General features: G+C 38.2%; 1 protein-coding gene across 1 annotated transcript in view; it reads right to left on the bottom strand.

The window, feature by feature from the left end:
* Nucleotides 1-12,298, bottom strand: part of tbc1d10ab (TBC1 domain family, member 10Ab) — a 25,235-nt gene extending 12,937 nt beyond the window's left edge. Inside the window, exons 1-3 of the mRNA XM_017711245.2 lie at nucleotides 12,099-12,298; nucleotides 1,182-1,281; nucleotides 1-86 (exon numbers count right to left, since the gene is read on the bottom strand). The exon at nucleotides 1-86 is cut by the window's left edge and continues 22 nt beyond it. Of these exons, the coding sequence (XP_017566734.1) occupies nucleotides 1-86; nucleotides 1,182-1,281; nucleotides 12,099-12,298 (386 nt within the window). The remainder of the gene's footprint in view (nucleotides 87-1,181; nucleotides 1,282-12,098) is intronic.
* Nucleotides 12,299-12,539: the final 241 nt, after the last annotated feature.

The raw sequence follows: 12,539 nt of genomic DNA, 5'->3' as shown, positions 1-12,539 counted from the left end.
TCTTTCTTGACCTTCCCTCCACAGAGATAGAGCCAGACACGCCCTCTGAGCGATGGGGGGATTCCCTTCTGACAACGCAACTTCACCTACAGAGAGAGTAGATATGGAAATCATGAACACACCAGTACTTCAAATAATTAAGTGACTGTGTGGGCATGTGGAGGTAGCATCAACTTGTAATATGCCTCATATATATTAAACGTGTATATGTGCAAGTACCTATATGTAGTAAGAATAATAAGTACAATAATAAAAATAATGTATATGCCCCATATGTATCATTTATTTCAGACCATTTTGTCATTCTGTTCATTATGAAATTGTCCGGCAACGAAAGGGTTAACTGTCATTGTCAAATTGTGGAAAAAAATGGACACCCTATTCTAGTTTATTCTGAGAACAGCTATCTTTATTAATGTGTAATAATAATGTCCTGTATAATAAATATGCAACACACACATATCAGTCAAATGAACATTATATGCAAGTATTCATGTGCAAAGAGTTTTCTGTATATTTCTATTAAAGCTTGATTAGTTTCACCAGGGTAAGTAAAACTGACCGCTACAATGTTTGATGCGTCACATTTTCTTATCTCCAAGTTCAAAAGAGAACCAGTAGCTTTTTTCGGTCTGATAACAGGCTGTGGAGAATTTTGTTTGGCAAGTTTCTCATCATTCCAGACTATATACTCTGTTATGAGTCTGAGATTAGCACAAAAAAGAGATCATAATAAAAAAATGGACATGACCCATTTCTTTTAACAGACCTGATTTACAATAAGAGTGAAACTGATGTTGATATATATATATATATATATATATATATATATATATATATATATATATATATATATATATAAATGAAATAAATAAAATGCACTAACACACCACCACCACATCAAAGTCACTGCAGTGCTTAGAATGACCCACCACCCAAATAATACCTGCTCTGTGGTGGTCCTGACCATTAAAAACAACAGGGTAACGACATATGCAGAGAAACAGATGGACTACAGTTCTGTAACTGTGGATCTATAAAGTGCTGCTATATGGTCAGTGGAGCAGATAAAATGTACAATGAGAAGAAAAATAAGGAGGTGTTACCTATAAAGTGCTGAGTGAGTACATATCATACGTAAGTGTCAGTAAAACAATCTATCAATAGATTTGAAAGCTGACCTTTTTGTGTTTTTTGCTCATCCACTTGTCCCAGCTGTTGAGCATGTCTAGCCATTTCACCTCTCTCTGCCTCAGCACCTCTGGAGGGATTTCTTCAGCACTGTAGAACACATTAGAGAGAGAATATACACTCTCATATATTCACATAAATAGCAGAGATATTGGTGAGTTTAGGGACATGCCTCGGGACAACCACGTTACTTTTCAATGAAACGGACCTGTCACTGTAAATGTTTAGTTAATCATATACAGATCTGTGACGAAGCTTTGTGTATATTTATCTTCTACACTCAGCTTCGTGTTCATCAGTGTCTTATTTGGTATAAACAGCAGAGGTTTTGTTTAAATAATGATTTGATAGTCACCAGCGTTTAACATGAGGGTGGTAGTGTAGTATGAGGTGACACTGACTGACAGAAGGGAGAGAACTCTGAGAACTTCTGCTTGGAGCTACAAAGCTGGACTCCCCCATAACTGGGGTAAGACTGAGAGAGAGATAACATTGAGGAACAGGGAGCAGGTGGGGTTGCAAAAACTCGGTCAAGCGAAATGTGTACATTTGCATACAATGTGCTGCTGCACCCTACCTGAAATTCCAAGTACTCTATCTAACATCAGACGACAGATGCAGTCTAGATATTCACAACGAACATAAACTGGTTGATCCTAATCTTGGGTCATGGGTATGTAAGTAGTCACCAATCACAAGGCTGACATGGTTTGTCCTGTCTGCATAGCTTTACACAAGTTGTGGTCCCCTATGGCTTCACTGTACTCATCAAACTTAGAAAGAAAGCTAAGCACCAAGCGAAAGCTAACCTATAACGAATAACCAAGCTAGAATAATTCATTCGTCCATTTATTTGGTCACCCAGCTGTGTCAGAGTTCCACGGATGCAGCAGTAAAGTGAATAAAGAACCTTCTTTAAGGCGTCTCCTTATAAAAGCTGGATGACATTTTTAGTGAGTGGACACAGTGGGGCCTACAAGACAACCTGGATATGTAGAGCCCATCTCACTCATTTCTCTCTGCTTCACTTGAGCTGCTTTATTTAGTTCTGTGCTGTAGTGCCCAGGAGTGTTGAACTATGGGTTGCCAACTGGGAGGGATCATTAGAATATCAGGCCACACCCAGACAGTTCTCAGGTTTGATAAGCTATTGTTTTATTATTTTTTATCTTAATTATTCATTCAGACTTTGATGAATGTTCAATATAACAGTCAACACTCTCACAAATGAAATGGCAAAAAAGGATTCTTCAGAGTGGTGTCATAGAACAGGGGTTGGCAACGTGTCTCGGGAGCCGCATGCAGCTCTTTTACTGCCCTGCTGCGGCTCCACAGCGGAATCAGATTTTTAAGTAAAAAAGTAAAACAGTCCTCCTTTTCAGTAAAATGCTGATTGCTCTAACATGGTTGTAACATTAAATGGTCTTAAACGATGGAGTTAATGTAGAACTGCTAATTCACCCTGAAGGTTGACATGCAGACTGCCATAGCAATGCAGTCAACAATCTCGCCTAGCTATTAACTAATGAAACAGCAAAGACAGAGATTTAAGATGAACACTGGTAATTTAGTGACAACTGGACTTTGCATTTAATAATCATTCCATTCCTGATATGTTTAATCTGCAATGAGAAACTATCAAACACTAAAATGTCATGAGGCTGAAGTCAGATTCTAAAGCATCCTGTTCAAATTCTTCCATTTCACCTTAAATTGTGCAGCAGGGTAGTTTAACTTTTGTTGAAATGACAAAATGGCTCTTAACATTTGCCTCACCCTTGCCACAGAAGAACCACATTTGGGGACAGTCATGAATCGGCACTGGGGATTGAACCGGCGACCTTCCGGTCACAGGGCCAGGGCAGCCCACGACTGCCCATCACAATTAATGATGCATTTCTTTGCACCAAAAATTTAGCAGAACTGTAAGGTTATGAGATCATGTCTGGCCCTGTGAAACTAGCTTCTCTAAAGAACCTTTCAATGAAAGGCTCCTTAAAAAAACATTTTTATAAATGAGATGTGTGAAGTACGTTTTTCAAATTTAAAGAACCTCCAAATAATGTAAAGGTTAGATCAATAAAGGGTTTTCCCTCAAAAGACTACTAAACCCTTTAAATAAAGGGTGCCATATCTTCTTTGTACAATGCCATAGAATGAATCCTTTTGGTTCTTTTTTTTTTTTTTTCAAGAAATGTAGGAGAGTGAAGAACCCTGAAGTTTAAGAAACCTCCACATTAATGTAAAGGCTCTAATTGTTACTGTTAAAATGGTATAGACGCCACTTAATTATGTGAAGGATCTTTACACCTTTACTCACACTCACACATCTCATGGCTCTTTGAGTGGTTCTTCTATGTCATTGTTTTAACCCTTTTTAAAAGGGTGTGCTGTTCAAAAGCACTTAGCATATTAATGTGTTATTTTATATTCATACCGTTTGGATTTAAGTGTTAGAAATATTTCCATTTTTGGACGTTTTATTCAATATTTGAAGAATTCTTTGAATATCTCGAAGAATATTGCAAAAAGGAAATGAATAAAATGCTTAAAAAATTGTGTAAATATCTATTTACATTTTTTTGTCATATCAGCTGCCTTAAGATTTGTTCTTGGCATTTGATCCCACTTATCTAAAAGCTGTGTAGTTGTTCAAGATGGGCAAATTAGAACAACTGCTGAAACTAAACTGGATTTACATTATTGAAGACCGTGAACTTAAAGCTTTTATTCTTGTGATTTAGTGGGATATTATACAATATATACTCTTCCTTTTTCTGCTCTGAGGGTGGCTCATCTTTCTCTCTAGCTTTCTAAGCCCCTTTGTGAGTGTGATCGAGATCCCAATGGTTTCACAATGAAAAGCTTTCTTTATTAAAGCCGGTCAATAGACACACCCTCAGTATAATTAAATCACAACTGAGTGGGTGAACATGGAGAAAAACCACGTCAGCACGAAGCACAGAGAAAGAACTATGAAGAAAAAGAATAAGGGATGTTCTCATGAGGGTGGGTGATTTGGTAAAAATATAACAATACTACACTTGAAAACCTTTTCAACATTACACGACAGGACAGAGGAGCTAGTTAGCATTAGCTTAGTTAGCCTGAGAACAGCTCTTCTTACCACAGAACATGTTTAGTTTTAGCCAGAATCCAACTAAACTAAAACACAGAAAACAACGTTAGATGATAATGACTGAGGGAGTAAAATTGAGCAGCTGGTGCTGAACGGAGAAAACGAGAAGTTTGGAGCTATAGCCTGATCGGCTAACTTAAAGTTAGCTTAGCGAGCAGCTACAGGCCCAAACAGAGCCACTCATCACAGTACAGGTTTGATTCTGACTAGCTGTGAGATAAGACCCCTTGAGGATTATTTTGGTGTAATGTTGTTGTGTATCGAGAGGAAAATGTCTTAGTTATGACGAGTTAAACACAGAGAAACTCCTGAAATAAGCAGATGCTGATTTTGAGAAATTTACATGGGAGTGAAAGGGCAGTTTTCTGTGCCTAGTGCCAAACAAATGCTTATAACTCTAAAGCTAATTAATAAAATGATGAGATATTTTGAGGTTTCAGAAAGGACAAGTTTCTCTACCATTTAAAACTGGAGTTTCTAGGGGAAAGTTGAAGGATTTTACAGCAGATTCCCTGCGTGATCAGCTGTGTCTGTGAGACTGAGTGGCCTGCCGAGACCTCATCGATGTCAGTTACAATTTGAAGTTCTGAACATTTTGCCATTCATTCTTATGGGAGGTTTTTCATTTTTAAACTTAATTTTATTAAAAACTACCAATCGACCCCAAAAATACATAGCACAAGTCACAGCGCCGAGACCTTTGAAATGCAGTTTGAACGGAGTCTGTACGTTAAGTGGTTCAAGGCTGTATTAATCGCAGAAAAGTGTGGAAGACGAATGAGAAGAAGTATGAGAGATAACAATAGAGCGCTTTTTCAAGCTCTCTATTAGAGAATAAAAGTGGAATGACTGAAAGAGCACCAAAATCAAACCCGCTGTGTGGTTTTTGGGACTGTAACGTTTTGGCTAAGCATTAGCTTGGTTAGCAGGCCAAACATGCCACACACTGCAAATGGAAACTGTAGGTTAATGTAAAAGATTAAAAGATGTAAAAGATAATTAATGAAAAGGCTGATACTTATTGATCATTTTTCAAAACCGTTTACTGTCCCAGACCTAAAAGCAAATGAATAAAACAAGATAATTTAGCTGTGGGCTGGGGAACAATTTGCACTAACAATGCAGCTAATGCAGTTACTATACACTAGTAGTTGTTGTTGACAGCCTCTTTTTATGATCCATGCTGTTGGTCAGTGTACTGTGCAGTGATTTGTTCTCAAAAAGAGTTTGAAACAGTGAAGTAGAAAGGATGTTGATAATCTTTTAAATTACGGTGGACCCTAAGCTCCAAGTAGAGAACATGACAGACATTCAGCTGCTTTATGCGGGACATAAATACTCACAGGTACTCTGTGTACATGGATTAAAAGGTTTGGATTATCAGAGGCTATTAGATTACAAGATGGTGTGATACAGCTGAATGAGACACTAGCCTAATACAGGCTGTGTTTGTTCTCCTCTTGGCTGTGGTTCTAGACAGAGATGGGCAATAAGAACACTGAACAGCTGCACGGATCAAAGACCAATTTTAGAGTCTATAAACAACAAGAAGAATACATTAACTGTAAGTAATGGATTGAATGGCAGCCCATTATACCATCATCTCACTTTATTCATTTATTTTTTCCAATTTTTTTTTGTAGCAGCTTTTCTGGGCTTCTTTATTCCGATTAGTTTGCAAATGTCAGAGATATGAAAAGTTTCATGTACAGTGTGATATCAGGTATTATAACATTAGATTTTTATCATAACACCCACCCACAAATTCAGACAATCAAAAACCGACCATATGACCAAAAACTAATTCCTCATGGAATTTACTCTCTCAGAGAAAAGCAGATGACCTGCAACTGACAAACTCACATGGAAAACAGGAAGTGCTGTAGTGGAAAGAACCTCCCTCCTGTTCCTCCTCACTCCTCTTCCTGAAACACTCAGGGAGAGGCATACACACAGAATGTGCCTTGATGTGACTGCAGTATGTGCCTATACTGCACCTGAATTTAACAGTCAATTTGCTAAGACTACAGGGCATTATGCGAACTGCAGCGCACCTATCAATCAAGATGTCAAAAAGCTCAGAACGAAAGAGAAAATGAAGGCTCATTCGTAAAGAGAGTCTTAATACACACGCATTCACATCTTCTAAGTCACTTATCCTTCTGGGTCACAGGGGGAGCTGGAGCCTATCCCAGTAGTCATTGAATGCATGGCAGGATACACCCTGGACAGGTCACCAGTCCATCGCAGGGCGAGTCTTAATACAGAGTTCTTTTCCACAGTGGATGAATTTGTGAAACGCATACATCTTTGGGCTGTTCAACAATTTCAAAAAGTGTTGATATTCACTGTTCTACTTTGAAGATAAAAATAAATCTGTCCGTGTTTGAATTTTTATGAAATATATTTAGATTGATGAATATATTTTTTTATGTTTCAATTGGAAAGCTGACTTGGTTTAAATGGGATGAACTGACATTGATTTACCACACTTTACTAGAGACTGTTACAGCCAGGCCCTCCATCTGTTCCACTTTACCCCACCTATGGGGCAAGTTTTAACATTTCTAGTCTTGTTAAAACTATCACTGAGTCACATTTGTGTATACAGACTACACTTAAACATAATTCAGATTGAATCAAACTGAATTGCAAAACCTGAGATTTCATGAACTGTGTCCTGAAGAATCATAATATATCATAATATTTTGAGGTCAGAGGTTTTGCCTAGAGAGTGGATACAACTCTTTCAGAGTTGGTTCTTAAAGAACACTGCGAACCCAAACCCAAACCAAACTAACCCCACCTGTTGTCCTGTTATGAGTCAGCCAAGCAATTGTGGTGTCCCACAAGGGTGTATTCTGGGACAAATCCCAATGTCCATCTCCATGGCAGCAGTAAACCATCCCATGGCAAACAAATCTGTCAAAGCTCATAACTAAGTCAGTGGCTAGATAAATGGTCTCTATGCTCCATTCATAAAGCCATTGACTCAGTTATTAGTTTTGACATTGACTCTCAGACAAATATGCCAAGCTCGCACTGGGGCTAAACCCTCTTCATTGCACTGGCCAGTTTCTGTCTGTTCACAGTAAAATGTAATTTACTCTACATAGAGGCTCTGTTCTATGACAGCCTTCTTAAAGACTCTATTTAAGAGAAAAAGCACTGTTTTCTGTCTCATCCCAACGCCTCCACATACAACAAATGCTGAAGCTGAATCATTTACCAAGAGACAAAACCAAGAATCCAAACAGATCATGCTGTAAATCAGGGAGTTCCCATTCCTAAGGCATTGCATTTATCTTCATTTATATATGCCTTTCACTTTTTACTGTTTGCTTTTATTACATTTGTGATTCCTTATGTCTATTTGATTGCCTCTAGTTGTATTAGTAAAAAAATGTATTATGGTAAAGGTCAGCAACCAGCCTTAAAAGTCCTGGAATTATGAAGTTTATGTTTTTTTATAACCATTAATAACATTCCATACCATTTGAAAAGTTTCCGAATAATCTAAAGCAACTAAAGTTGCTGGTGCTTTTAACTTCAAAAACTTAATAAACTTCCAAAGAAGGGACCATTCATAGTGAATACAAATGAAATGACATGCCATTTAGCCATTATTTAGTCACAAATATTAGATTAATTTTACTGTCACATGTCTGCTTGAAGGTCTGGCCAAAATGCCAGCAAACACAAGGCTGCACTGTCTGGCTTTTTAAAAAGAAACTCACAAAACTCATTCTACAGAATAGAAAATGTCTCCTAATGTATTGTGTGAGTGTGACAATGGGGAGGGAATCAGAATTAAATTAAGGAGAATTGAGGAATAAAAGGTGTTTGATGATGGAGTAGCCAAATACTAAAAACTACATTATGGAAAATACAATATTAAGCATGTTTCTGAATACAGACTGGGTAGTGGTGGATGGTGGTATATGTGCTATGCCACATCTGCGCTGATAAGTGGCATACCACATATACCACCATCCACCACAGCACAAACCACCCTAATGTTGTACTGTTTCACCGAATGCCTGAGTCAGGGGTTTATCAGCAGACCCTCGATCACCTCCTGCTGTATTGTCTGTTTCATCTGAAGCAGTCCACTTTGCTTACAAGGCACCGAATATAAAGGAATGGTTGGTCATTTGGGGCTAGTTTTAGCCATTCATTGACACCACAATGCTCCTGTTTCCTCTTGTACTGTCTAAATTAAGCTGCTTGACTTAATCAGTTACATCGGACAACACTCTCAGATTTGTGTGAGCTCAACAAGCTGCAGACCAGCTGGTACTGAAGTGTGAACAACTCAAACTTCCAGCAGTGTCTGTTGACTGTATGACTTTAGTTTTGTTTATCATATATTTCACAATAAAATTACTTCATAGTTTCTTTTGGTCGTTAAAAATTGGGTATTTAAAAGTGAAAGAACATCTGACAATAATAATAATAATAATAATCCACTGTTAACATACAAAAATAGGTTTACCCTTAAATGGCCTTTAATACACACTTCTATAGACTGAGAACAGTTCAACCAGTTTGCACTAAAAGTCCCTGTAGTTCCTGAACAATAAGCCATAGTATGTAATAACCCTGGTGTTTTAGTTGAACAAAACCTGAACGACATAAGCGCATTGTTAAGGATGTGATTACGAAGGCAGAAGTGGAGCAGCTGTAACTACCAGCTAGCATTATCTAGAACCAAAGACAATGTAAAGATATTGTTCTGTTCTCAGTGTTACTTTGATGAGTCGTCACCATCTACCACCACACTGCTTCGCTCTAGTGTTAGCAGTGGTGTACCTGTTCTGATCCATTTAGGTACCCGTTTTATTTACGTAGAGGCTTTCAGAGTTTCGGGTTCACAGACTTTCATTTATTTATGTGCGCTCTAGAGAACAAGGATTCGTCTGGCCCAAAATTCTACAAAGTACAAAGATGAATGAAGAAACAAGATCTTGGTGAACAGCAGCTTTTAAAAACAACATTTTCATTAAAAAAAAAACAATACTTTGTGGCATCAGATGTTCAGTCAGCATCATACACACTTAAAAATGTGGTTCTGCAAGAGTTCTTTAGTAAAGAAAATGGTTATATATAGAACCATGACCCCTCAAGGAAAACCTCTGCGTGCCTAAATAAATCTTTTATTCGTAAAATGGGTCTTCTAAAGTGACACTTCTAGACCCTTTATCAAAATCTTTTACAAGTTTGACATCATAACAATAGCAGAACTCTTTGTGGTGCTATAAAGAATCACCTACAGCACTTTCGACATCAATGTGTAGAACCCTTTCACCATGTTAGGAACCCTTTTATCATACAAAGGGTTTTTTGAGTGTTCATGGTTCTAGGCACATTTATTTACAGAGCACCTTTCATACACTGCAGTCAATAAAGTGCTTTGAAAATGAAACAATACAAAGGTAAATTAAAAGTGAAAGTACTGTAATTACCAATAATGTCATGGCAAATGGAAATTAAAACATAAAGAAAACAACTTTTAAAAAAAAGATTATAAAAGATTCTATAGGGAACCATTTTCCATACTAAAGAACCCTTGAAGAACCATCTTTTTTAAGACTGTAGAGTTAATAAGCCCATGACTCCACGCTTTTAGTCAATTCTAAAAAACACAGCTTACTTTGAACTCAGAACTGCTTTAGTTTTTATTGCATTTTGAATTGTTCTTCCATCAAATGATATACATTCTAGTTAAGCATCTATCAACACCACTAAAACACTGATGTGACTCAAATCTCCCTTATACACTTAAAAAAGACGGCTGTTTAAGGGCTCCTCAGTGAAGAAAATGAACACCCAAAACCCACTCTTATGATTAAAGGGTCCTTCTGCACCATGAAAGGGTTCTTCATTTTGACAGAGAATATGGTTTATATGGTTCTTTTGAAAAGGGTTCTACATAACACCAAAAAGGGTTCTTCTGTTGTAACAGGCTTGACATCATTTCAATAAAAGAACCCTTTTTGGTGCTATATAGAACCCTTTTCAAAACCGTTTTACACAGAACCATATACAGCACATTTCCCATTAATATAAAGAACTGTTTCATGATGCACAAGAACCCTGTAACCTTGCAAAGCATTCATTAAGTGTTCATAGTTCTATATTGAACCATTTTCTTTAATTAAGAACTCTTGAAGAACCAACATTGTTAAGAGTTCATAGTATAGTTTATAGTACAGACCATAGATATAGACCATAGTGACCAACTGGTGAAAGCAGGTCTGTAGCTTTGCCTGATCATTACCTTTTCACTCACGTTATAATGCTTTTTTGGGGAAAGCATATTCTGACTCCAGAAAAAAAAACTATCATAAAGCACTTCAGCTGATTCAGAATACAGCTGCCAGAGTCGCGCCAGGAGTAAAAGAAGGAACACCACCCCCCTCATTTTTTAAATCCTTACACTGGAACCAGTCTGTTCCCGAATAGACTTTAAGGTGCTGTTGCTGCTCTAAAAATGTCTAGGAGTGAAGCTGCTAACCAAAGCGAAAGAATTTTGTGAAGAGGGGCGTCTACACCCGGGCAGGAGTGTCGTGGAAATGTAGATGCTATCATGTCATTAAGAGTGTCTTGACACCGAAACTACCACAGTGTGAACCACAGGTTGTTCCATTTACGCAGTTCCACGTATTCAAGTGCAGTTGAATTTCCCCGCTGTGGGACTAATAAAGGATTATCTTATCTTATCTTATCTTATCTTAGTTCTGATGGATCTGGACGTTTCTGAGCATGCTCAACTCACAATACTTTCATCTTTAAGTATATTTGTGAGCAAGGTGATCTGAATCCCTGACAGCTTCTTGTTCTCTTTTTGGGGGGTCAATTTGATTCTGTTGTGCTGGTTCAGCTCCTGTACTGCTGTACTCTTGTACTCACTTTGAAGCTTTGGCACGTCGCCATACGAGTGAAAGGATCTAAAAAGAGCAGGTCCTCTGCTGAGAGATGGACCTAGTTCTACTGCAGTTCTACAAGTTACTCCCTAACTTAGAAGGGAATTCCTTTACAGTGGTGGTGATAGGAACCAGGGGTCTCCATGACTACAAAACAAATAAAGCCATTTTATTTACTATCCAAAAAACCTGTGAATTTACATATGCCCTCTGAGCTTTGATATGGAATGCTGATTATGGTAAAACAGTCAGAAATGTGAAAATAATAAACTCTTTGGGGACTATTTTGCCTCACAACACCCTGCATGTATCCCTCCACCATGAATGGCTAAAAAAAATCGTAAAAAATATTCGATTCTTCAAAACCAAAATCTACTCAGAACTATCATGAAACAATGTCAGGCATCAGGCAGTTTATTCGTGACTATTTCATGTCATAACTTTCTGTGAGAGAAAGTGGTGGACGTCTGATTCCTACCGCTACCACTGTGAGCAAAGCTGATTCAGATAGTTTCTCTAGAACAGAGCATTTCACTCCAAACCACTCCGAATGACGGTTTACATCTTAAAAGGTTAATTATGGAGAATTAAATTAAAAATACATATATATATATATAAAATGGAATTCGTCTTAAATAGCTCTTTGACCATAGCTTTATTCGTCTGCTCAACCACTTATGCCTGCAGTCATTATTTCAGAGTTAAAGTTAACCTGTGACTTTCAGGTGTGACAGCCTTCATATTATAATATCTTGTGATCTAGTCACCGTTAGTAAACTCCTAAGTTCTGCCATTTGTCTATTTCGGTCTAAACTGGCCTGTCAGATGATGTTCATACGTACGAGTCTTCAGAAAACTGCTGAGCTCCTCCAATAAATCCGTATTTGTCTGTGGGTCTCTCAGCGTTGTTGGCGGAGCCGTTCAGCTCAGTCTGGGATCCGAGCGAAGGGCTCTCCGGCTCGGCCAGGCTTTCTGTCGTTCCCCGAAAACCCCGTCCGTCCTCAGGCTGCACTCCACCGCCTTGCAGCTGAGTTTTAGCCATTGTGTTTCGGTCAGAAAATCCAGCTTGTCTGCGGACTGCAGCTGCAGTTCACCGCCTTCACCAGCAACAACCTCACACTAAAGCCCCGACTCTCTTCTTGTCGCCTCTTCCTTATGGCTGTTTAGCACTGAGCTAGCTCTGCAACAGAGACGTTTAACTTGGGCTGACATCGGCTTCAAGCTAACATAGGTAACCTAGTTACTTACGCTAAGATTTGACTCACGTATTTTTATAACACAGT

The sequence above is a fragment of the Pygocentrus nattereri genome, chromosome 18 (assembly GCF_015220715.1).
Source record: "Pygocentrus nattereri isolate fPygNat1 chromosome 18, fPygNat1.pri, whole genome shotgun sequence".
Classification (NCBI taxonomy): domain Eukaryota; kingdom Metazoa; phylum Chordata; class Actinopteri; order Characiformes; family Serrasalmidae; genus Pygocentrus; species Pygocentrus nattereri.
This window is presented reverse-complemented; position numbering and strand designations above follow the sequence as displayed.